This window comes from Gorilla gorilla, chromosome 1, assembly GCF_029281585.2.
Source record: "Gorilla gorilla gorilla isolate KB3781 chromosome 1, NHGRI_mGorGor1-v2.1_pri, whole genome shotgun sequence".
NCBI classification, from domain to species: domain Eukaryota; kingdom Metazoa; phylum Chordata; class Mammalia; order Primates; family Hominidae; genus Gorilla; species Gorilla gorilla.
The window spans coordinates 168,265,404-168,293,275 of record NC_073224.2 but is presented as its reverse complement, the minus strand read 5'-3'; the positions used below and the strand labels follow the sequence as shown (position 1 = coordinate 168,293,275).

Genomic DNA, 27,872 nt, shown 5'->3' with positions numbered 1-27,872 from the left:
TCACTCCACAATGCTTAACCTTCTTTTCTGTTTTGTGTCTTGATCTGACCCAGCCCATTGTACCCTGACTAAACAAACAACATTCTGTCCCATAACTCTTATGAAGCTAAGCAAATGATGTTTCTTCTGTCTGGAAGATCTTTCTTTCTTTTTTTTTTAATTTTAGAAATCTGTCGAATTCAATTTAATCCTTTAAACTCCATCAGGGCTAAGGCCTATTAGAAGCTTTCAGTGAAACCCCAAGGCTGAGTTTGGTGTATATCTTATATCCTTGCACAGCACCTTACGATTGGTTTATCAAAGCACTTGTCACACTGTATTAAAACTATGGGTTTCTTTTATTTTTCTCCTTTCCCGGATAATGAGTTTTGAAAAACAGTAGCCCAGGCTGTAGCACCTGGATTCTCTTATAGTAAGCAGTAAGTAAATAACTAAGTGAATATATAAATGTAGATGTACCAGTGTATCATCATTAGAGATGTTATAGGAACTAATACTTTATTTAAAAGACAACTATATGCCTTTTTATTCCAAGTTGTTCCAAATAAGTGTTAATTAGCTTAAAAAGAAACATAAAATACAGAAGAGTATCCTAAATTACAAGCAGATATGAAAGATGAAGTAAATGAAAAGTAAAGTTAGGGGCATAAAATGGATCCAGAAATAAAACACTAAGGTGATGCCTATGAATTCAAATAACTCTGTTTTCTTCTAGTCCCATGATAGTGCCTTTGCCCTACTCAAACTTTGAACACCGAGATTTTCCCTTTATTCAAGGTGATGGCCATTTGTGATCTGCAATTTCTTCTAGTCTTAAGTTTGACATATTGCCTAAATTGCCCAAGGCTTTGGGGAAAACTTTAGGATAGCTTTAAAAAACTGGTCATTTCCCTAGAAGCCTCCTCCTCTTACTCCCCAGTGGCTTCTCATTTCAAGCTTCCGTATAATTGTACTAAGTTATACTAATTGGAACATTCAATTCCACATGTTTGGAGCTAGTTATAATGGAAGATAACGTGAATATTTGCATAAATGAATATGTAGCAGATGCAAAATAATGCACAAATATGTGCCTGTAACTTATTGGATAAAAAACTTACTTCACAGCACACCCAAAAATGACTTTCCTATTTATTTGATCATAGGAAGAATTAATCAATTCTATGTTACTGAAAACGTGTGTACAAAATAATTTCTGATACCAAATAAAATGGTCAATATTTAGATCTGACTTTCATGAGTAAAAATTGAAATAATGTCTAGAGCTCTTTTCATCTTAGTCTGGTTGGCTCTTTGTTTTTTTCCAATTAGCAGCTCTTTTTACTCACATCTGTTTTGTTCTTCAAAATCAGGGCAATTATTAAATGTTTTAATATCTCTGCATCTCAATTTTCTTATCTATAAAAAATGGAATTAGTGCTGCTTCTCTCTGAGTAAAAATAGTATGCAAATTTCAGGTTATCTTTATTGAATCCACCTGGATATTTGGGGAAAAAAAACAGTTTTAGAAGTATATTAGTCAAGACACCATCTACTAATTTTCCTGGGAGAAAAAAAATTAATTGTGAGGCAAACCTAATATCTTTTCTCTATTTTGCCTAGTAGAATGATTAACCTGGAGGACTCTAAACTGTTTAACCCTTTATTTATTCAACAACTATTTTTGGACACCTTTTTATGGACCAGGTACTATTCTAAGTAACAGGAACACATCAGTACATCAGTGTACAAAGGACAGCAAAATCCTTTTCCACATAGAGCTGACATTCTGGAGTCAGTTCACTTACATTCGCATATATGTATATATTTATAACATTTATAAATTTACAAATATATATAAATAAGGTATTATTGCCCTGAATTTACAGAAGTGAAAACTGAGAGTCAGAGAAGTAAAGTACCTCACCCAAGGTTTCAAAGGCCCAGTAAATTATGGACCAGTAAGTTATCTGTTAATACTTATAGTAAATTATATCTGACCACAAGGCCCACATTTCCAAAACTGGCACTCAACTGGAAGAATACATACAAATGGAGTGGAGAACAGACGGCCTCTGTCACAAGATTAGGGAACCCCATTCATTTTACTATTATTAGTAACCTTCATATTAAAGGGGTAGGTCTTCCACTCCTTGCTGATTTCTTATCCCTGGGATTCTACTTTCTTACACAAATCTATATTACTTGATTCATCACACTTTCTAAATTTTTCAAATTCTGTATTTGACTTCTAATAAATCAGCTTTTTGATTTTCACTGTGATCTTCCCTTTTCTAACCAGATTTTTCCTGTGTCCTGATTTTTGTTTTGTTTTTCAATTCACTTGAATCCATGGGCTTTCTGAGACTCATTCATTCTTTCATTTTGTAATTTACAATAACAACTATGAACCTAGTGTCCACAAGGCTTCTGCTAAGAACGGAACATGAATGCAAATAAAATGGGGAATCTGTCCAAGTCTACATTCACTAGTTCCCTTTGGCTTAATCAAACGTCTCAAATTTTTTTTCTCGTGTGTGTGTGTGTGTTTGTGTGTGTCACAAGGTTTAATTATGATAATTTTCATGACCCCTTTTCATTATTTTAATTTTTAAAAAAGTGGACAAGAAATACACGCATACACAAACACATAAGGAAAAAGTTACGAATAAGGACTTGGAGAATAAAAACCTAAGATCCCCCTACTTAGAAATAACCCATTGCATTAATGCTTACAAATTTCTTTCTATCTATAGTAAGGCTTTCTGTGAATAACTCAAAATGAACTGATTTATTCAACCAACCAACTAGCTCTATCTGTATAGTCAATTATATAGTCAATTATATCAATTACCTCAACAAAGTGCTAGGTAATTAAATTGAATAGAAATCCACAGTGACAGGTATGATGTTATTTATTGTATATGTATATTTTCTATATATAGTGAATGTGGAAGATGTATTAGAGAAATAATAAAACATTAAACATTTCTAAATTTCAGGGAACCTAAATCTTCTCAAATTGACTTACCACATAACTGAATCTACCGGAGCTTATGAAAATGTATTATATTTCATCTTGAACCCCATTTGGGGAAAGGGACAAAGTTTCTCTTCAAATTATAACTCATGAAGCTACTGTAATTCTATGCACACAATCAATATTGATTAATAAAGATGAAAGGAAGGGCCGTCTTGAACCTGGCATGATACTGTCTTTAGGGAATCTTCAGGTTATCAGGGGATGTGCAATTCCATGCTGGTAACGTAGACCATTGTGCTCAGTTTTGGGCTCTGACAAACTAAACTTTGTTCAGTAGGCTTTGGCTAATTTCCTCTGGGAAATCAGCTCAGCAAAATCTAGAAGTAGCTCTCAATTTTTGACTTTAAAGGGCCAAGTTCACAAAATTAACACTTTGCAAACCTTTCATAACAAGAAATATTTTCAGACATACTCACAATCACATCTCCTTCACACCTGAGATATCAGTTATATATGTGTGGCATCAGTATTAAACACAATTAGTACTAAACAAAACCAGTATTAAACAGTTTTTCATGGAAATTTGGAAAAGGGTGAATTATCAAAGGTATGACTCAGGGAGAAGCAAATGGCAAAACTGATTGTTTAAATCATTTGAAAATCCTGTTGGGTCTATTTTCTTAATATGAGACAAGTTAATATTATGTCTGCAGCAATATGTCGACTTACAACTGTACTTATCTACCTGAAATTTATTCTTAAAAAAGGTAGCCTCTGTCATGATTTAAAAAGCACTTCCCTACTGTTTTAAAATTTTCTCCCTTTTTCCTACTGTTTTCCCTCTTAAGTTAAAGTGATTAACAAAGTCTTATTCTCTACCGATTCTAGAGTGTCTGACACCCTGACAAAGCCACTAAAACACCTTTGTTAGCCCGACAGAATGTCTTCAGGCTCTACCTCAAATGTTCCAGCTCCCATCTTGTGTTAGAAGAGAATTCTGCATGGGTCTTTCACATTTCTGCACACTTTGTAAGCAGAGGCACTGACAGCTTTTGTTCCTATCTTTTCAGTCTTGGAAGAAAGAAGCAGTTCTCCCTATGGAGTAAAGGGCAGATTTGTTTACAATCCAGTTTAATAAAGATAATTTCCCTCTCTATGGCAAAGGGCAGGTTTGTTTGCTGCCATTATATATTTTTTTTTAAAAAAGAGTTTTCTAAAGCTCAGGATGCTTCAACTATGACATAAACCCACTATGTACAGTTGTCACCTAGCCCTCATCTTATCACCTTGTAGTAACTGGGTCTTAAGGAACTGATGCAAGAAAATGACAGCCCTCTGAGTACTTCTATTGCTGTGAGTAATACACTGCCTTTTGTCTTTGTCCACTGTATCCATGAAACTGCTGTAGACTCTTCAGCATTCCTGGTATCTTTTTTACCCAGTTTCTGTTCTTTTGCTTTATGGATAGACTCTCTTCTATCTATTTAGTTCCCTACTCAAGTTTCTGCCTCCTTAAGTTGACTTTCTTGGTCTAAATTTCCTGCTTGACTAGGGAAAAGAGAATCCGATTAAATAAGTGGCAACAAACTAAAGTCAGAAGAATAAAAAGTGTTAATTCAAAAACAATTGTGGCTTGTATGTGGAGTATAGGTCCCATGCAAATCTGTACAGCAGCTGGGTTTTCAATTTCATCCCCGTCAGAGACATCATTTTAAAGACCTATTGGGTCTTGGAGGTTAAGAGGATTGCTGGACTGGGTGCCTTGTTTATTTGATAGATTTTACTCTGCTTTTTCATTTCTTAGTGCTCACTGCTAAAAATATTCTTTCCTTAGTAGATATATGTCTCTCTTCCCTCCCCTCCACTTCCCAAGCCCTCAACCCTCCAACAATAAAATCAGTATACACATATTCAGAAAAGCAAGGCTAGTGATAAATGATCAGGAATTTTTACTTGTTTGTTACCTCTTATTTCAGAGAGTTCCAGAGGGATGAGCAGTAGCTCTCTGCAATAAGAGTCCTGAGAATCAGTGGGAACCTCTTAAAATTCAGGTTTCCAGGCCATACACTCCTAACCCCAAGGATTCTGATTCAGCATGGCTGATGTGGGTCCCAGGAGTTTTCAATTTTTAATGAGTTTCTTTGGCGATTTTACTACAATTTGTTTGCAGAACACTCCATGAGAAATCCTGCTCCAAAAACTGCCTCCTGACTTGGTATCATGCACATTTGTGCAGTATAATAGAGACAGTTCAACCATAAGTATATAGATTAGTCACTGACAAATGTTAGTTGATGACAGTGATTTGCTCTGGTGTACAGCTCAACTGTTAGAAGTGTTTTGAAAGTTATTTTTTGGCCCATGAGACTGAAAGACTCATATTAATATGAAACAACTGCTGATTAGCTTTAACATTTCTGGATATATTTGGAACAATTTCTTCTGATCTGCGGCATAATACCACATGCACATTATTAGCAAAGACCATATATAGAAAGACAAGTAAGTAGAATTTTAAAAATGAAAACTATAGTTTGTAAATACTTTGGGTAAAATACAATTATCCCAAAGGTATTTTATTGGAAGGAGTTAAACAGTATGAACATTTTTTAGATAAAGACTTAGGCGAGATTTTTGAAAAGTAAAAACGATTGTAGTCATTGCTGTTGAGATCATAAGATATATAATAGGATGTTACTGGAAAATCATCTTATATCAGTGTGGTGGGAGCATTGAGGAAAAGTGTGTAACATACTAGCATTGACGGTTCTGCAGTTATCCAATTTATATTCTAACTTCTTAACAACAACGCTTATGGAAAAATTCTTTCTTCACTTTCTTTTTCCCAAACGAAATAGAAATAAGTCACCCAACTAACAGAAGCATCACACTTCAGCTCTTTTCTTTGAGTACAGACGAGTATACTTCATCTTCATCAGGCTTGATTGGGAGTTACACACTTAAATTTAGTGTTAGTGCACTTCAGGTAAAACTCATGAGGAAAACACCAGCATATGGCTACAGTGCTTTTGAGGTAAGGACACCACAGTTTAGAAAGCCAGGGATTAGGAGAGTATTAAACACATTTCACTCCATACATCAGACTGAATTATTGTGGGTTTACTTGGGACAATTGTTGTTACATTAACCAATTTAACCAACATTTCAACATCTACATGTCTTCAGTGTTAGTAGGTGACTTTTACCAATAGACAACCTCTTAAAAACAGCAACATAAATTTCAGTCAGAAGTTTTCAAGGTGTTTTATCTTTTCTCAGAACTTATCTTGATAAAAGGTGATGACACTTACAGTTGACAACAACTTTTACTTTCCTCACATCTGGGAATGACACATCATTTTCCGCACTGCATTCATATTCCCCAGCCTGGTCCCTTGTAATTCCATAAATGTCCAAATATTGTCCATTTTCAAATGGTTTTGCTATAAAAAAGAATACAGCATGTTTAATTGTAGCCGCCTGAGGCTTCATTCAAGTAAAACAACAATTTCATGACTTCCTACAAGATATTGCTGACAAAACAATTCCAAATGAAACTGGGGAATTATTAAACCTTTTGTTCTTCTATGTTCAGAGGAAAATTCAGAGAAAAAGCAGAAGCAGAACGAGGTATATTATAACAACTATTTCCCCAGAACAGGATATACATGTATTCTTTTTAATTGATTGTGGTCTCCTAACCTCTTCACACATCAAATAGACTCTGCACATTTCTGTAATTGAGTTCAACAACCTCTGAGCAGTGTAGATGAAATTCACTAATATGACTTGGTACATATTGACTTTTCTACCGTGTGAGCTAGAAACTTGACACTTAACCTAACTAAATGTTACTTTTCTTTTGGGGGAAATCTCCTACCCTTATTCAAGGATTCAAGTCAGATGTCTTGAAAAAAGTATAGAGATATATTTAACCATCGCTATATTTTGGTTTCCAAAATTATTAATGCTGCCAAGAAAGGTACAGTGTACATGCTATATATAACTCACGCAGTAAATCTTGGAAAAAATCATTATGACTCTCTAAGGGTTAAGTTTTCGTAAAAGCAAACTAAATTATCTTTATTTTTAAATATTCATGGGAAAACATTCTATGTGACAAAAAATAGCAGCAGAATAGAAATATAAAGATGTAATAACAGAAGAAAGACTGCCCCCAAATGAATGAGATTTGAGAAAATAAAGGCTCCTTCCTTTAATAATGGAATTTTTGTTTATTTGAAAGCATTGAGTCATTGAGCAGGATCCTAATTATCAGAAGTGTGGCAAAGGTAGAATAAGCCTTCGTGAATTTCAAGAGAGGAGACCCTTCTACCTCCTTGCACAGGCCTTGAAAAAAATCACATTCCAGTGCATATCAAAGGGAATTATAGAATGAAGCAATGCTTCCATTAAATTGCTTTCAAAAATCAATATTATTTCTATCTTCCCCTTTCTATCTTGTCAAAACCATTGTAATGATATAGAAGTTGGAGAACTAGTAAGAATGTTCCATTTTAATAAAACAAACAAAATAAATTTTAGTTATGGCCTTCCAAATCTAAAGTCCATCCCAATAATTTTACCCCAATGTTCCCCCATGCACTTCTGTGTCTGGGCCTTTATTAACTGTGGCATGGTCTGCCCTCCAGATAACTATGAGTTTGCTAATTGAAACCTTCAGTGTTTAGAATATACATGATTAAGTCGTATTTCCATTTATCTATCTAATCCTAGTTGTACAGAAGGGAAATGTAAAACTTCTGAAATGGTAGTTGGCTCTTTTAGTCTTATTTTCACTATTATAATGAAGATACTCTAGGCTTAAATGTGTCTGTAAAACCTACTGAAATATATATATATAAAACCAAAACACTTCACTTCCAAGAATTTTTAAAATATAACTTAAATTATGAAGAGTAAGGATGGTATTAAATATAAATTAAAGTATGAGGAACATTAATATACTACATCAGGTACTGATGTGAAGACATGAAATTTGGAGGGGTCAGGGGCAGAATAATATGGTATGGCTGTGCCCCAACCCGAATCTCAACTTGAATTGTATCTCCCAGAATTCTCACTTGCTGTGGGAGGGACCTAGGGGGTAATTAAATCATGGGGGCTGGTCTTTCCATGCTAGTCTCATAATAGTGAATAAGTCTCATGAGATCTGATGGGTTTATCAGGGGTTTCTGCTTTTGCTTCCTCCTCTTTTTTCTCTTCCCGCCACCATTTCGCCTCCCACCATTTTTCTGAGGCATCCTCAGCCATGTGGAACTGTATGTCCGATTAAACCTCTTTTTCTTCTCAGTCTCAGGTATGTCTTTATCAGCAGTGTGAAAGCAAACTAATACAACAACATAATAGAAAATTCAGAAAATTTGACATTTCGTTAGAGAAGGTAGATTAATTTTTTTTGTTTAGCCAATGATTGATCATGTCATAAATAAAAATATTTACCTTTTTAAATTTTTATTATTATGTGTAAGGAACCATATGCTCTCTTAAATTCTACAGTTAACCTTAAACTTATGAGGTAAATTCCATTACATAGAATAAGATTATGATAGTTAAAGAGATTAAATATCTTGCTAAAGAGCCCAGTGACACATATGAAACCCAGAACTAACTTAAAAACCTACATGCCTGATTTGTATACGACTGACAGACTACATTAATTCTCTCATTTGTGAATGGTTACTTAGCTCACTAAACTAAATTAAAACATGTATGTGTCATTCTTAGAAGTATACAGCACTATATAAATGTTAATTTAGTCTCTGAAAGATGCTATTTGTACTTATATCAGTTGTCTATGGCTGCCATAACAAATTACCACAAATTTACTGCTTAAAACCAGTAAATTAACCACATGTCAATTTAATATCTGAAAAATTCTATTGGTACTTGTATTAGTATTTTATTGCTGCCATAACAAATTACCACAACTTTACTGACTTAAAACCATGCAAATTTATTTCCTTATAGTTCTTTAGGTCAGAAATCCAGCAGAAGCCTATGGTAACCAGAATAATAGGCCCCCCAAAGTTATTCACATCCTATTCACTAAAGTGATTAGCTTATATAACGATAGGAACATTGCAGATGTGAATAATGTTAAGAACCTTGAGATAAGGAGAGTTCTGGGAGGGACAATACTAATTGCATGAATTCGTAAAAGTAGAAGAGGTAGATAGAAGAGTGAGTCAAAGAGATGAAAAATGATAAAGGCTCTACCAATCATTGCTGATTTTGAATATGGAGGAAGTAGAGCATGAGCCAAGAAAAGCTGTGGCCTCTGGAAACTAAAATGTCCCTCAGCTGACAAAAAAATTAATTATCCTTTATAACCTCCAAAAAGGGACACAGCCTATCAGCACCTTGCTTTGAGTCTGATAAGACCAGTGCTGAGCTTCTGACATACAGAATTGAAAGATAATAAATTTTTGCTCTTTTTAGCCACTAAGTTTGTGGTAATTGGTTATAGCAACAGTATAAAACTAATACAGAGTCTCACTGGATTAAAATCAATGTGTCAGAGGTTCAGGATTCTTTTCTGGAGATCTGTTTCTTTGTTTTTCAGGTTGTAGGGAGAAATAAGTTTCCTGCTGTTGCAGCAGTGAAGTCTTCATTTTCTTGGTGGCTGTTAGCTTATGGCCATTTCCAGCTTTTAGAGGCTACAAGCATTCCCTGACTCATATTCCCCTTTCTCCATTTTCCAAACCAGAAAATGTTGGGTCAAGTCTTTATCCCACTTTGAATCTCTACTGCCTCTACTACAGTCTCAACTCTCTGACCACTCTACTGTTTTCTTCTTTCACTTTTAAGGATTCATGTGATTAAACTGAGCCCACCTGCCTAATCTAAAGTAATTTCCTCATCTCTAGCTCCTAACCTTAATCACATCTGCAAAGTGTCTTTCACCATGTAAGGTAACATGGTCATATATTCCAAAGACTAGGGCATGGACATCTTTGGAAGCCATTATTCTGCATGGTTTTCAATCAATTTTCCTTAGATTTTGCAGTTCTACTTGCATATACAAATGTTAATTTAATTATAATATTTTTCAAAGGCAATAGGTAAAGAAAGACACATGGTATAATTTATAAATTGCTGAAGTTATTAATCTCTCTGAATAATACAAATGAAGTTCAGAAAAATAAATTTAATGAAGACATTCATTTTGAAGCAAAAAAATTTCAGGACACTATACCACAAATCTATCAAGTAATGTAAGTCTAAGAAGTGTTGTTAGAGCACAGAAATAATGGAGTTTATGGAGCAATAAGAGGGGGTATATGGGTAGATGAAATTATGGAAGTCATCTACTGAAATGATTCTAACAGGTTTCAAAAGCAAATAAAAGTAACTAGTAAGAAAAACCTCAAGCTTTTGATTTTTTTGGTTACATATTTGTAATAATCTAGCAGAGAGCACTGAAGGAAAATTTTTAAATCAACTCAAAATCAATTGTTTCTTTTCTTCCTGCCTTCTTACCTACCTTCTTTTCTTCCATTTATACATTCATTCAATGGATATTAATCGTGACAAGATCTCTGACCAGTGAATAAGATTGTTTCCCTTTCAAAGTTTATTGGGAAATAAAAGTATGATGGACAATTTCAATAAAGTATGATAACTACTATATTTGGGGTAAATATAGGGTGTTATGCTGTCATAATATCACTGTCATAACTTAAAGGAAGATTTCTGAACATTTGGTTATGCCAGAACAGTAATTTCATGGGAGTAGGTAGAAGTGACTCTGGAGCTATAAAGAGAAGTTATAGCCTAGAAGGCCTTGTATTCCACGTAAAGAATTTAGATTATAAATTGAGGAATTATTAGAATAATGTAAGTTAAAAAGTAATAGAATATTTTAAAGCATCACATTTCTAAATATTACATATTTTTAAATATTGCATTTTAAAAGATAACTCTGGCATTCAGATCACTATTATATTTAGGAACAATGGCCAGACTTACCTTCTTGCCATAAACCACTAAAGAATGGGCAAAACTTATTTTAAAAAAACAAAACACTTTCAGACATTGGACAGTAAGAAGCACAGAACTTTGATCTCTAATGGAAGAGAAGTAAACACAGTGACCCCCACAATTAATATTCATGGCTTTCTATCTCATGCAATTTTCAGGCATCAAGCTCACAGAGGTGGAAACTAGAGCCCAGTGGTCTTGCATTGTCAAGGAAAGAGAGATTGAAATTCAGATAGACCAAGGGGATGGAAGTAGTGGTGCAGGTTTTAAAGAGAAGGAGCTCATATAGACAAAAAGCTACAGAAATCTACATGTGTTTTCTTGTCGTTGCTGAGTACTAGGCTGTACTTGCATAGGCAAAAAATCCCACAAATCTGAAGAAAAAACAAACAACTGGGCATTTGTAAGACAGACAATTTCTAGAGCTCAGACAAGGTAAAGAGACATTAATCTTTGATCAACAAGAGTATAATCACCAGAGACTGATGGAGATTCCAAAGGGCTAATGCCTTAGTTGTATGGCTGAATAAAAGCCAGAATAAAGACTCTTTTTGGCCTATCCTTTAAAGCTTAATAACAAGGTTTAATGGACCAAAATAATTTGCAGGTGATACAGGAGCCTGTTTAAAAAAAAATCCAACACTCTTTAAGGGAACAAAACAAAATCTAAACACTTAACAACATAATGTCCAATATCCAATTTTAAAAATGACTAAACATTTAAAGAAACAGAAATCTCTGAACTGTAACTAGTGGAAAAACAGTCAATAGAAAGAGACCTAGAAATGAAAAAAAAATGGAAATAAGAGAAAAAAATTAAATACAGTTGGCTATAATTATGTTGAAGTCTTTACAAAAAATAAATATAATGAAGAAACAAATGGCAGATAGAAAAAAATGACACGTTATTTACATAGCAACACAAAATATATGAAATTAACTATTAATTGGAAGAAATTAACAGTGTATTAAACACCAAAGAAAAAAGTATTGTTAACCTGAAGGCAGAGCAAGAGTACATAACATTGCTAAATTGAAGCAGAGAGAGAAAAATACTAAAAACCAAACAAGCAAATAAAAATGCAGAGCCTCGATGATATATGGAATAAAATATTGTCATATATAAATATTGGGGGTCCCATAAAGGGGACAGAAAAAATATATTAAGAAATAAAGGTTGAATGGTTTCTGAATTTGATGCATACAATAAAATAGCAAATATAAGAGGTCAATCATGTCAAAGAAAAGTAGACGAAGAAATAAAAATCATACAAAAGAATATCATAATTAAATTGCTAAAAACCAGAGCAAAAGAGAAAATCTAAAAACGAGCCAGAGATAAAATACACATTTTACACTAAGAAACTGAAATAAGAACTATTGCAGACTTCTTGTTTAAAACTATGCAAGTTAAGAGAAAATAGAATCTCTCTCTCTGTCTCCCTCACACACACACACACACACACACACACACACACACAAGATTTAAAATCAATTTTGTAAGCTTTGACCTTAAGAAGTTGGAAAAGAAAGAACAAATAAAAGCTAAAGTAAATAGAGCTATGGGAATAGTAAAGATGATAAATTATTAAAATTGAAGATGAATAGTCAACAGTAAAACTCAATGAAAGCAAAAGCTAGTTCTTTAAAAGATCACTAAAATGGATAAATCTTAACCAGACTAATAAAGAACAAAAAGAGATGACACAAGTTACCAATTATCAGAAGTGAAGGAGAAAAATAGTACACCTCCAAGAAAAATTAAGTAGCTATTAAGCTAATATTAAGACAAACTACTTGTCAATTAATCTAACAGTTTAGATTAAGTGTACAAATTTTTTGAAAAATAGAAATTTCTATATTAATTTAGAAAAAATTAAAAATCTGAATATTTAGTATATGCAATTGCAAGAAATTGACTTTGTAATTAAAAGATCACTCATGGAGAAAACTTCAAGATCATATCTCTATTAAACCTTTAGGAAATAAATAATACCAAACCTATACAAATTCTTTCTGAAAATGGAGTGGGTTAATGCTCCAATTCATTTTATGTCACTATTATTACCCTAATATCAGGACAAAAAATATCAAAAGAAAAAATAATACTTCCTAAGAACATTGACACAAAAATCCCTTAACAAATTTTTGGTATACCAATCTAGGAATATATTAATATGATAATATACCATGATCAAGTACAGTTTATTCCAAGGTTGAAAAGATGATTGTGTTACCAAAAAAAAAAAAATTAAACAATATGAATCACTACATTAACAACAATAACAATATATGGTTATATTAACATGCAGATAATTCATTGAAAAATTCAACATTTATTCAATATTTTAATTTTTTCATAAAAATTGGGATTGAGGAGAATTATCTCAACCTGCCAAAGACTTCTATGAAAAATAACATCTGACCTCATGCTTAATGATGAAATGATGTTTTCTTACTAATATGAGGATGAAGGCAAGGTTATCTACTCTAACCTATATCTCATACTTTATACATAAATTAACTCAATATGCATTATTGACTTAAGTGTGAATCATACTACCATAAATACGATTTAGAAGGAAACAAAGAAGAAAATTTTTGTGACTCTGGGTTGAGCTAAAGGTGTTTAGATATTACACAGAAAGCAAAACTATATAAGAATATACTAATAAGTGGATTTCATCAACATTTTATAAAAACAAAAACTTTTGCTTTGGAAAAGACACCATTAATTACATAAAAGGAAGGAAACATTTTTAAACCACATATTAAAGAACATGTGTCCAGAATGTATAACAAATTTTGAAAGTCAGTAAAAACATACAACCCAATTAAGAAATGGGCCAGGCCTGGCGTGGTGGTGGGCACTTGCAGTCCCAGCTGCTCAGGAGGCTGAGGCGGGAGAATGGCGCGAACCCAGGAGGCAGAGCTTGCAATGAGCTGAGATCGCGCCACTGCACTCCGGCCTGGGCAACAGAGTGAGACTCAGTAAAAAGAAAAGAAAAAAAAGAAAATAAAAGAAGAGAAAAGCAAAGCAAAGGAAAGAAAGGAAAAGAAAAGAGAGGAAGGAGAAAGAAAGAAAAAGAAAGAGAAAGAAAGAAAGAGAGAGAAGGAAGGAAGGAAGAGAGGAAGGAAGGAAGGAAGGAAAGGAAGGAAGGAAGCAAGGAAGGAAGGAGCCAGAAGGCAAGAGCAGACCAAGACAGCAGAATAGAAAGCTCCAGGTATCATTCCCCCAACAAGGACATCAAGGTAATAACTATCTACACAGAAGAAAAACACTTTCATAAGAACCAAAATTCAGGTGAGTACTCACAGTACCTGGTTTTAACTTCATATTGCTGAAAGAAGTACTGAAGAGATTTTTAAAATAGCAGTCCTAAATCACCAATGCCAGCCACCCCCTTCCCCAACTCTCCGGATGCAGCTGTGCGGTGCACAGAGCATCTTCGGACACTGGGGGAGGGAGACCACAATAGCTGTGAGGCATTAAACTCAGTGCTGTCTTGTTAGAGCAGAAAGGAAAACCAGATCAAATTCAGCTGATGCCAATCCGCAGAAGGAGGATTTAAACCAGCCCTAGCCAGAGGAGAATTGCCAGTCCAAGTGGTTTGAATTTGAGTGCCTGCAGACCCCATGACTAAGGGCCAAAATGCTTTCAGTCTCTAAATAAACTTGAAAGGCAGTCTAGGCCATAAGGACTGCAACTCTTAGGTGAGTCCTAGGGAAGAACTAGGCCCAGACACAGTGGACTGGGAGGCACACATTATACTGAGATACCAGTTGGGGCAGCCAAGAGAATGCTGGCATCCCCATTCCCCTAACCCCAGGCTGCCACAGTTGCTGCTCCAAAAAAAAAAAAAAAAAAAAATACGCCTTCTTTCCGCTTGAGGAGAGGAGAATAAAGAGTGGAGAGGACTTTGTCTTTCACCTTGAATACCAGCTCAGCAACAGCAGAATAGGGCATGGATCAGACTCAAAAGGTCCCCATTCCAGGCCCTAGCTTCCAGATGACATTTCTAGACACACCCTGTGTCAGAAGGAAACCCACTGCCTTACAGGAAAGGACCCAATCCTGCCAGCATTCATCACCTGCTAACTAAGGAACACTGGGCCCTGAATAACCAGCAATGATACCCAGGTACTACATTGAGGGTCTTGGTGAGCTTCTGAGATTTGCTGGATTCAAGTGAGACTCAGTACATTACCAGCTGATGATTATGGGACACTGGGGGAGGGAGATCACAACAAATGTGAGTCATTAAACTCAGTGCTGTCTTGTTAGAGCAGGAAGGAAAACCAGATCAAACTCAGCTGATGCCCATCCGAAGAAGGAGGATTTAAACCAGCCCTGGCCAGAGGGGAATTGCCAATCCAAGTGGTTTGATTGAGAGTGCTTGAGAAAAGCAAAGGAAAAAAGTTAAGGGGTCTTTGTTTTGCACCTTGGGTCCCTACACTGCCACAGGGGTTGGAGCACCAAGTGGGCTCTTGGGCTCTCTGATTCTAGGAGCTGACTCCTGGGTGGCATTTCTGGACCTGCCCTGGGCCAGAGGGGAGCCCACTGCCCTCAGTGGTGAGTTCCAGGTCAGGCAGCATTCACCCAAGCTGACCTAAGATACTTTAGGTCTTAAGGGGACATCAGTGGTAGGCTGAGAGTGCTCCTCATGGCCAAGGTTGGTGGTGGCTACAGGGTGAGGCTCCTCTGCCTTTGGAAAGGGGAGGGAAGAGTGGGAAGAACTGTGTCTTTAAGTCTGAGTGCCAGCTTAGCCAGAATACAATAGAAGATCAGGTATACTTCTAAGGTTTCTGACTCTAGTCCCTGACTCTCAGATGGCAGTTCTGGACCCACCCAGGGCCTGGGGGACCTCACCATCCTGAAAGAAAGGACATGGGCTGGCTGGCTTTTCTGCTTGCTGACTATAGAGCCCCAGGGCTGTGAGTGAACACAGGCGGTAGCCAGGGAGTCGTTACAGCAGGCCTGGGGAGAAACCCAGAGCTATGTTGACTTCAGGTCTGACCTTATGCAATCATAATGGTGGTGGCCACAGGGGTGCTTGTGTCACTATACCCCCAGGTTCAGGTGGCTCAGGACAGAGATGGAGATTGTGTTTGTGAGAAAGTAAAGGAAGAGAACAAGAGCTTCTGTCTGGCAATTGAGAGAATTCTCTTGCATCTTGTCCAAGACCATCAAGGCAATTCCTCTAAGAGTCTGCAAGAACCACAGCATTACTGGGCTTGGGATGCCCGTAAAGCAGGAATAGCTTAGATCACAACACCAAAGTCCTTTCAAATAACCAGAAAGCCTTTCAAAAAATGATAGCTACAAATAAGCCCAGACAATGAAGGCTACAATAAATATAATACCTAACTTTTTAATGTCCAGACACTGTAGAACATCTACTAAAATCAACATCATTGAGGAAAACATGCCCTCAGCAAATGAACTAGAAAGGCAACAGGGACCAACCCAGGAGAAATAGAGATATGTGCCCTTTCAAACAGAGGATTCAACATAGCTGTGTTGAGAAAACTCAAATAAATTCAAGATAACACCGAGAAGGAACTCAGAATTCCATCAGATAAATTTAATTATGAGATTGAAATAATTAAAAAGAATCAAGCAATAATTATGGAGCTGAAAAATGTATTTGGCATACTGAAAAATACGTTGGAGTGCTCTAATAGCAGAATGGATCACGCAGAAGAATGAATTAGTAAGCAATCTACAGATTCAATGCAATCCCTATCAAAATACCAGTAACATTCTTCACAGAAATAGAAAAACAAATCTAAAATTTATATGGAACCATACAAGATCCAGAATAGCCAAAGTTAGCCTAAATGGAAGGAAACAAATTACCTGACTTCAAATTATACTACAGAGTTTTTATTTTATTTTTTTTTTAAGTTTGGGGTAAATATACAGAATGTGCAGGCTTGTTACATAGGCAAACATGTGTCATGGTAGTTTGGCACACAGATCATCCCATCACCAGGTATTAAGCCCAGCATCCATTAGCTATTCTTCCTGATGCTCCCCCTCCCCACAGGTGCCCAGCATGTGTTGTTCCCCACTATGTATCCATGTGTTCTCACAATTCAGCTCCCACTTTATAAGTGAGAACATGCAGTGTTTGGTTTTCTGTTTCTACATTACTTTGCTGAGGTTAATGGCTTCCAGCTCCTTCCATGTCCCTGCAAAGGACATGATCTTATTCCTTTCTATGGCTGCATAGTATTCCATGGTGTATATGTATCATATTTTCTTTATTCAGTCTATCACTGATGTATATTTAGGTTGATTCCATGACTTTGCTATTATATTATAAACAGTGCTGCAATGAACATACAGGTGCATGTGTCTTTATAATAGAATGATTTATATTCCTTTGAGCAGATACTCAGTAATGGGATTGCTAGGTCAAATGTGTTTCTGGTTCTAGGTCTTTGAGGAATTGCCACACTCTCTTCCACAATGGTTGAACTAATTTACACTCCCAGGAAGAGAACAAGAGCCTCTTTCTGGCAATTCAGAGAATTCTCTGCAGAGAATTTTGTGGAGAAAAGCATTCCTTTTTCTCCACCACCTCACCAGCATCTGTTGCTTTTTAACTTTTTAATAATAGCCATTCTGACTGGTGTGAGATGGTATCAACTCATTGTGTTTCTGATTTGCATTTATCTAATGATTAGTAATGTTGAGCTTTGTTCATGTTTGTTGGCCACATGTATGTCTTCTTTTGAGAAGTGTCTGTTCATTATACTACTGAGCTATAGTAAACAAAACAGGATGGCACGAGTATGAAAACAGACACATAGACCAATGGAACAGAATAGAGAACCCAGAAACAAATAAACACACCTACAGTGAACTCATTTTTGACAAAGCTGCCAAGAACAGTGGGGAAAAGGCAGTCTCTTCAATAAAGGGTGCTGGCAAAACTGGATATTCATACGTAAAAGGATGAAACTAGATTCCTGTTTCTCAACATATACAAAAAATCAAATAAAAATGGATTAAAGACTTAAATTTAAGACCTCAAACTATGTAATTACTACAAGAACACACTGGGGAATATCTCCAAGGCATTGGTCTGGGCGAACATTTCTTTAGCAGTACCCTGCAAGTACAGGCAACCAAAGCGAACATGGACAAATGAGATCACATCAATTTAAAAAACTTCTGCACAACAAAGGATACGGTCAACACAGCAAAGGATACAGTCTATGAGTTGAAGAGACAACCCATAGAATGGGAGAAAATGTTTGCAAAGTACCCCTCTGACAAGGGATTAATAACCAGAATATATAAGGAGTTCAAACAACTATATAGGAAAATATCTAATAATCTGATGAAAAAATAAGCAACATACTTGAATAGACATTTCTCAAAAGAAGACATACAAATAGCAAACAGGCATTTGAAAAGGCAATCAACATCATTGGTCATCAGAGAAATGCAAATCAAACCTACTGTTATTACAATCTCGCCCCAGTTAAAATGGCTAATATCCAAAAGACAAACACTGGCAAGGATATGGAGAAAAGGGAACCCTTGTACACTGTTGGAAATGTAAATTAGTGCAACCGCTGTAAAGAACAGTTTAGAGATTCCCCTAAAACTAAAAATTGAGCTACCATATGATGCAGCAATCCCACTGCTGGGTATACACACAAAAGAAAGAAAATCAGTATATCAAGGAGGTATCTGTACTCCTATGTTTGTGGCAGCACTGTTTACAATTGCTAAAACTTGGAAGCAAACTAAGTGTCCATCAACAGATGAATGGATAAATAAAATGTGGTACATATACACAGTGGAGTGCTATTAAGCCATAACAAAATGAGATCCTTTCATTTGCAACAACATGGATGGAACTGGAGGTCATTATGTCAAGTGAAATATGCCAGGCACAGAAAGACAAACAATCGCATGTTCTCACTTATTTGTGGTATCTAAAAATAATAATAATAATAAAAACACCAGAACTTGTGGTCATAAAGAGTAGAAGGATGATTAACAGAGTCTGGGAAGGGGAACTGGGAGAGAGGTGGGGTTAGTTAATGGGTACTAAAAATTTAGAAAGAATGAATAAGATCTACTATTTGATAGCACAATAGGGCGACTATAGCCAATAATAACTTAATTGTATATTTTAAATAGCTTAAAGAATGTAATTGGATTGATTGTAACTCAAAGGATAAGTGCTTGAAGGGATGGATACCCCATTCTCCATTATGTGCTTATTTTGCATTGCATGTCTGTATCAAAATATCTCATGTATATCCCGTAAATATATATACCTACTATTTACCCACAAAAAAAGTTAAAAAATTTTTAAATGGCCAAAATATTTGAACAAATACTTTATTAAAGAAGACACCCAATGGGAGGCTGAGGCGGGCGGATCACGAGGTCAGGAGGTAGAGACCATCCTGGCTAACACGGTGAAAGCCTGTCTCTACTAAAAAAAAAAAAAAAAAAAAAATACAAAAATTAGCCAGGTGTGGTGGCGGGCGCCTGTAGTCCCAGCTACGCGGGAGGCTGAGGCAGGAGAAGGGCGTGAACCCGGGGGGGCGGAGCTTGCAGTGAGTGGAGATGCGCCACTGCACTCCAACCTGTGCGACAGAGCGAGATTTCACCAAAAAAAAAAAAAAAAAAAGAAGAAGACACCCAGATGGTAAATAGGTGCATCAAAAGATGCTGCACGTAATTATTCATTAGGAAAATTCAATGCAAATTCAGGAAGACATTCCACTATTAGAATGGCTAAAATTTACAAAAAAAAAAAAAAGATGAGTGCTGTTAGGAAGCAGAATAACTTGAATTCTCCTACACTGTTGGTGTGAGTGTGAAATGGTGTGGCCACTTTGGAAAAGAGTTTGTCAGTTTTTTCATAAAACTGAACATTCATTGACCATGTCATCTGGCAGTCTCACTCCTGCATAAATAAAAACTTAAAATTTCAACAACTGTGTGAATGATTATATTAGCATTACTGACAATTGCTAAAAACTGGAAACTGCCCAAATATCCTTCAATGCATGAAAGATTATGCTACATTCATTTGCCAATACATGCAATCCAATTTGCTAATAAAATTATTCATACATATAAAACATGGATGAACCTAAGACATGTTTTATTGTTTTCAAAATCTATAAATACATATTTAAAATTATTTTATTTAAACACGTGCACAAAATAAAATAGATTCAAAAGGCTATATATTGTATGATTTAATTTATTTAACATTATAGAAATGGCAAAACTATCAAGGTGAAGAATAGATCAGTTGTTCCAAGAGGGTGGAGAAGGGGAGGCTGGTTTAGTATTGAAGGATAGCTGAGGGAATTTCTTAGAATTATAAAATTGTTCTATATCTTGCTTATGTTCATGGATACATGACTATGCATTTTCAAAAGGCATAAAACTGTATGCTACAAACAGTGATTTTTACTTTATGTAAATATAAAGGCAAAAGCATATTGATATACTACTATACATTTACTAAAATGACTAAATTTTAAAAGATTTACAATATCAAATGGCAATGAGGATGTGCATCACATAGAACAGTTTTTCCTAAGAAACCACATCAAAATGCTTCTCTCCCAATCCTTGTAGTCCCACAGGGAGGGACAGAGTTTTAGGAGTATTCTAATTGGTTTTTAGTTAATCATGTATTAGAGGTTCTATAAAGGTGATGTGAATTACAACTCACTTTGCTATCTGTTTCTTTAGGATTCAGCTGACGGTTCATTTTAACATCCTATTATATTAGCTTTGTGACTTGGGGCCCTCTTGAGCAATATATTCTGTACTCCCAGTTCTGGCCAGAGAATATAACTTTGACTTTTCTGGCGTTTAATTCTTATCATAAGTTGAAGTACAGAGATAATATTCATAAAAAATTATGTGAGGAAAATTCATTTATTTCTTTACCTATTTAAAATTTGCTTTTCAGACTATGTCAGTGATATGGTTTGGATTTGAGTCCCTGGTATCCCTGCCCAAATTTCATATCAAATTGGAGGATGGTCCTGGAGGGTGGTGACTGGATCATAGGGTCAGATTTACCCTTTGCTGTTCTCATGATAGTGAGTGAGTTCTCATGAGATATGGTTGTTTGAAAGTGTGTGGCACTTCCATCTTAACTCTCTCTCTCTCTCCTGCCACCATGTGAAGATGTGCTGCTTCCCCTTCAACATTCTGCCACAATTGTAAGTTTCCTGAGACTTCTCAGCCATGCTTCCTGTACAGCCTGTGGAACTGTGAGTCAGTTAAACATGTTTTCTTCATTAATTACCCAGTCACAGGTAGTTCTTTATAGCAGTGTGAGAACAGACTAATACAGCCAGTATATTATAAAATGATTCCTTTTGACTGCCTTATCTTGGCACTTCATAAAATTTTCTTTAACAACTGTTCCTTTGATGGTATACCAGTTTTCATTGAGAAACATTATAAGAAAGGCTTTATGAAACTTCCTATTCTATTTTTATCAGAAAGATTATTGAGGTCATTTTCTGCCATATCGATGTGTCTACTTACTGATGACCTATGGGAAAATTATTTGTGCATTTTAGCACTAGGAAAAGGTCTACCTCTGGCATCCTAATTTCCTCTTATATTATAATCCTATAAATTAGTTGTTTATAGAATCCTATAAACTAGTTGTTTCCCTTTTTGTTCTAGGCCACTAGGAAATTTAAAGCCAACATGAAGGAAAATATACTTTTGATGTCTCCATCAAAGGAGTGTTTTGAGGATCATTAAGTTATATGTGGATAGATCAGGATATCATAAATAAGAATATAAAGACACAGATATTTGGAAAATAGTTTTGTTACACATAATGTAGCAGAACTGTGCTAAAATTAAATCAATCAGATTATTTCCTATCGGATATTACTGTAAAGCTTTTGGACCTTACTTTATTTACAAGAAGAAATATTTGCTAACAGGCAAAAAGCAAATAAGCATAGTCTCTAACAGAAAAGCTGTAATAATTGTCACACCACCTTGACAATGCAAGACAGCACTTAAGGAACTCTTTATGGTGAGGCTTCTAAAAACCATTTAGCATCTGAAGGAAGTATACATATAACACACACAATGTGTTCTTATAGATGTCTTTGTAAAAAAAAAAGATATTTTATAACAATATAGATAAACAAGTGATTAAGAATGTGGGCCTCAGAGTCAATGCAGTGGGTTTATGTGATCTGGGGCAAAAATTTTAACCTCTGTTAGGGTCAGTTTTCTCTTTGAATAAAGGAAACAGTACCTATTGTATTAGTTCATTCTCACACTGCTATGAAAAAAATACCAGAGACTGGGCAATTTATAAAGGAAAGAGATTTAATTCACTCACGGTTCCACATGGCTGGGGAGACCTCAGGAGACTTACAATCATTGCAGAAGGGACCTCTTCACAGGGAGGAAGGAGAGAGAATGAGGGCCAGGAAGGGAAATGCCAGATGCTTATAAAACCATCAGATCTCATGAGGACTCACTATCATGAGAACAGGATGGGGAAAACCATCCCCATGATTCAATTACCTCCTCCTGGTACTGCCCTTCACACCTGGGGATTATTACAATTCAAGTGAGACTGGGGTGAGGACACAGAGCCAAACTTTATCATTCTGCCTTTGGCCCCTCCCAAATCTCATGTCCTCACATTTCAAAACAAAATCATGGCCTTCCAACAGTCTGCAAAAGTCTTAACTAATTCCAGTATTAACACAAAAGTCTGAATCCAAAGTCTCATCTGCGACAAGGAAAGTCCCTTCTGCCTATGAGCCTGTACAATGAAAAGCAAGTTGGTTACTTCCTAGAAACAATGGAGGTACAGGCATTGGGTAAATACACCACGGCAAATGGGAGAAATTGGCCAAAACAAAGGTTCTACATACCACATGCAAGTCTGAAATCCAATAGGGCAGTCATTAAACCTTAAAGTTCCAAAATGATCTCCTTTGACTCCATGTCTCACATCCAGACCATGCTAATGCAAGTGAGAAGCTCCCATGGCCTTGGCCAGCTCCAGCCCTGTGTATTTGCAGGGTACAGCTGCTCTCCCAGCTGCTTTCACAGCCTGGCATTTAGTATCTGTGGCTTTTCCAGGTATATGGTGCAAGCTGTTGGTGGATCTACCATTCTGGGGTCTGGAAGACAGTGGCCCTCTTCTAACAGCTACATTATGCAGGGACCCACTGAGGACTCTGTGTGAAAGCTCCAACCCCACATTTCCCTTCTGCACTGCCCTAGCAGAGGTTCTCCCTAAAGGCTCCGGCCCTGCAGTAAACTTCTCTCTGGACATTCAGGGGTTTCCATATATCCTCTGAAATCTAGGCAGAGGTTCCCAAACCTCGATTCTTGATATCTGTGCATCTGTAGGCCCAACAGCACATGTAAGCTACCAAGGATTGGGGCTTGCACCCTCTGAAGCCCCAGCCAGAGCTATACGTTGATCCCTTTCAGTCATGGCTGGGATGCAGGGCACCAAGTCCTGAGAGTGCACATGACAGCAAGGCCCTGTGTCCAACCCAGGAAATCCTTTTTTTCTCTTAGGCCTCTGGGCCTGTGATGGAAAGACCTGCCATGAAGACATCTGACATGCCCTGGAGACGTTTTCCTCATTGTCTTGGCAATTAACATTTGGCTCCTCATTATTTATGCAAACTTCTGCAGTGGTCTTGAATTTATACTCAGAAATGAGTTTTCCTTTTCTATCATATTATAAGGCTTCAAATTTCCCAAACTTTTATGCTCTGCTTCCCTTTTAAACATAAGTTCCAATTCCAAACCATCTCTTTGTGAATGCATAAAACTGAATGCTTTTAAGAGCACCCAAGTCACTCCTTGAACACTTTGCTGCTAGAAACGTCTTCTGCTAGATACCTTAAATCATCTCTCTCAAGTTCAAAGTTACACAGATCTCGAGGGCAGGGGAAAAATGTCACCAGTCTCTTTGCTAAAGCATAGCAAGAGTTGCCTTTATTATAGTTCCCAACAGGTTCCTCATCTATATCTGAGACCATCTCAACCTGGACTTCATTGTCCATATCACTATTAGCATTTTGGTCAAAGCCATTCAACAAATCTCTAGGAAGTACCATACTTTCCCACATCTTCCTGTCTTCTTTTGAACCCTCCAAACTGTTCCAGCCTCTGCCTGTTACCCAGTTCCAAAGTTGCTTTCACATTTTTGGGTAACTTTATAGCAGCACCCTACTCTCTGTGGTACCAGTTTACCATATTAGACCGTTCTCATGCTGTTGTAAAGAAATACCAAAGACTGGGAAATACATAAAGGAAAGAGGTTTAATTGACTCACAGTTCTGCATTGCTGAGGCGGCCTCAGGAAATTTACAATCATGGTAAAAGGCACCTCTTCACAGGGCAGCAGGAGGAAGAATAAGTGCCAGAAGGGGAAATGCCAGATGTTTATAAAACCATCAAATCTCATGAGAACTCACCCAGTATCACGAGAATAGCATGGGGGAAGCTACCCCCATGATTAAATTATCTCCAACTGGTCTCGCCCTTGCTACATGGAGATTATTAAAATTCAAGGTAAGATTTGGGTGGGGACACAGAGCCAAACCATATCACCTATCTTCTAGGGTTATTATGAGCATCAAATGTAAAAATATGTAGAAAGCATTGTGGAAATACCAATAAAATTGAAATTTCAATTTTACCCCACCAAATGGGGTAGAATGTAGAAAGGCCAGAAATAATCACAAAATCCAAACTGTATGATAGCAGTGAGAAATTTTCATTGTTAAAAATTTATTGAAAAAATAAGATTAAAATTATGAAACATTGTTCAGTGTCTATGGTGTTTTTATTTGACAGTTAAGAATTGTGTTGTAACAACACAATATAATTTTATTTTGTAAACCCAAACCTACAGAGCCAGAAAAGCAGTTTAATAGTGAAAAGTTGGAGAAACAACACATATGTCTATTCCTATGAGGTAAAGATAATATTTACTCAATATAGCACTCACAGGGCCTTTCTCACTGCTATCATACATTTTGGATTTTATGATTATTTTTCTGGCCTTTCTACATTCTATCCCATTTAGTGGTCTAAGAAGTGTTTTACCTGGACAATACATGATTCAATTTGCAATGGCAAGTTTAGCCATTGTTTTTCCCTTAAAAATTTAAATTGCAAAAAACAAAAGTGAAATAACATATTATTTATTAAACTGGGGAAGAATTGCCTCCCCCTACCATCCAACACACACACCTTGTTCAAGAGAGATAAATTATGGAAGGAAAGTGCCTGCAAAAGTACCGGCTGTTACTGTTTATGTGGTTGTTTGCAGCTAGGTTCTGTTCTGACCAGGTTGAATTCATTACTAGCAATGTATTATTTACTGTCTCTCTGAACAGAACCATATGTTATTGGTCTGCGCCATGTGAAACCCCTATTATGTTCCATTTGTAAGCATTATAACTTATCTGAATATATTTGTCTACATATGCTGTAGCCTAATAAAACTATCTTCCTCAAGTGACAATAGTTCCAGCTACAGAAGTTTCAACCGGGTATCAGAAAATACTGTTTACACGTCCTCTATGCCTGTAACTTGCTGTTATGCATTGTATGTCTCTCAGCATATTTGTTTTTATTGTCACATTTACACAATAAGAATTCTTTTGTTCTTAGTATTACTTTTTTTTGAGTAAACCTCAGTCACAGACATTCCTTTTCTGCCTTGTGAAACAGCCCAGTGCCTATATAGATCTGTACAGCTAATCCTATTTATGTGCCATATCTTTCCTGAGTGTCTGTACATTATTCACAATTTCACCAAGATCAGGGACTTAATCTACTAGTATTTTTAAGCTGTACTTGATACCTAATAGCATTCTGCTTCTAAAAAGAAATATAATTCTTCAGTAAATGCTATTTGAGTAACAATGCTTTAGACGCTTTTGTGGACTCAGTTGTGTACCCCTGAAATTCATATGTTAAAGTCCTAAAGCCCAGTACTTCAGAATGTAACTATATTTGCTGGTAGGGTCCTTAAAAACGTAATTAAGTTAAAATGAGGTCATTAAGGTGGGCTTAATCCAATATCACTGGTATCCTTATAAAAAAAGGAAAACTGAACACAGGCATAGGCATGGAGAAAGACAATGCGAACACACTGGAAGCAAACAGCTATCTAGGAGAGAGACCTGGAGCACATTCTTCCCTCATAGCTCTCAGAAGGAACCAACATGGCCAAATCTTGATCTCGGACTTATAGCGTCCAGAATTGTGAGACAGTACATTTCTGCTGTTGAAGCCACCCCATCTGTGATACTCTGTTTTGGTAGGCCTACCAAATCTATACAAATGTCATATGAAAAAATTTTGTAAAGGCAAATCATGGCTGTTAGGATGTATTACTGATATAGTTTGAGTATTTGTCCCTGTCCTAATCTCATGTTGAATTGGAATCCTCAGTGCTGAAGGTGGGACCTGGTGGGAAGTATTTTTATTATATGGAAGATCCCTCATGAGTTGGTGTTGTCTTCATTATAGTGAGTTCTCCTGAGAGCTGCTCATTTAAAAATGTCTGCACCTCTCCCTGCCCCCACCACTCTCGCTTGCTCCTACTTTTGACTGTGATGTGCCTGTTCCCCCTTTGCCTTCTGCCATGATTGAAAGTTCCTTGAGCCTTCACCAGAAGCTGAGCAGATGCCAGCAGCATGCTTCCTTTAAAGCCTGCAGAACTGTGAGTCGATTTAACCTCTTTTCTTTATAAATTACCTAGTCTCGGGTATTTCTTTATAGCAATGCAAGAATGGCCTAACACAACTATTGACATTTAAAGTACTTGAAATAAGACATATTGCCTTATTTTATTGATTTCATTTTTTTAACATCAGTTGTTGACTTTTTATTTTGTTTTACAAAGTTTAAATATCTGTTTTTATTATTTATCCTCAAATAGCACTGAAAGTATCACAGGATATATAAAAAAGCCTGCCATTTTTTTAATACAATCAGTTTTTCTCTAGAAAAAATTTACAACATGTAAAAAATAATCAAATCGGTAATTCCATTTCTGCTTCTCTCATATTTCCCTTCATCCTTACTCTTATATCTCGTTCTCTTTCCAGTAAACTAGTTATCGCTTCTGTATGCTTAAGAGTGTGCCTATTTGTACCAATCCCTTGATCCTTCTTACAAAACTTCAGCCAAGTCTAAAGAAAAAGAATATCCATAAGGTTTTCTGTTGTAAGCAAAAAAAGTACTGTTTTCTTCATATTTGAAGCTGGAGCTGAGGAAATGGATAAGCTAAGGGTTTGAGTTATAAGGTGTTATGGAAGAGTGTTAGGGAATAAAATTGTGTCACTCTCTGGGGAAAGAGTTCTAAAGCACTTTATATTTTTTTCCCTAACACATTAAGCCTTTGGTTTCTGTGAAAGGATCATTTGGGTTGGCCCTTCTCGAATTTGAACCAACATGATGATATATGAGGCTTAATAAAAAGGTCTGTTCTTACTCTCTACACTTGCTGCAGCTGATAACAGAGAAATGAAAAGTTATGTCTTACTCATACATAACAAATGTTCATTTCATTCGTCACATGAAAGAATAAAAGATAATTCAATGAAAGAACAATAGAACAAATAAGCAAGGAATAAATATACAAAAAAATTAATTGTCTGGCCTGTCCAGAATGTAATCATTAATGCATCTGCTTTTTGCCACTCCCCCGTATATCATGCCCTATTCTTGGTGGATCTAGAATTGATGGCTAAGAATGGATGCAAAGCAATTTTTATCATTATCTTCTGGTGACGTCACACTAGCAGTGATAGAGAGACCTTCCACGGTCACTGAGTTTCCAGACCTTTGAAATGTTTCTGGACAGACTAGACAGGA

At 36.2% G+C, this 27,872-nt stretch overlaps 1 protein-coding gene across 1 annotated transcript in view; it reads right to left on the bottom strand.

The window, feature by feature from the left end:
• NEGR1 (neuronal growth regulator 1) overlaps positions 1–27,872 on the bottom strand; it is an 874,525-nt gene that overhangs the window by 281,211 nt on the left and 565,442 nt on the right. The window contains exon 4 of the mRNA XM_004025980.5: positions 6,274–6,405. Coding sequence (XP_004026029.2) covers positions 6,274–6,405 — 132 coding nt within the window. The remainder of the gene's footprint in view (positions 1–6,273; positions 6,406–27,872) is intronic.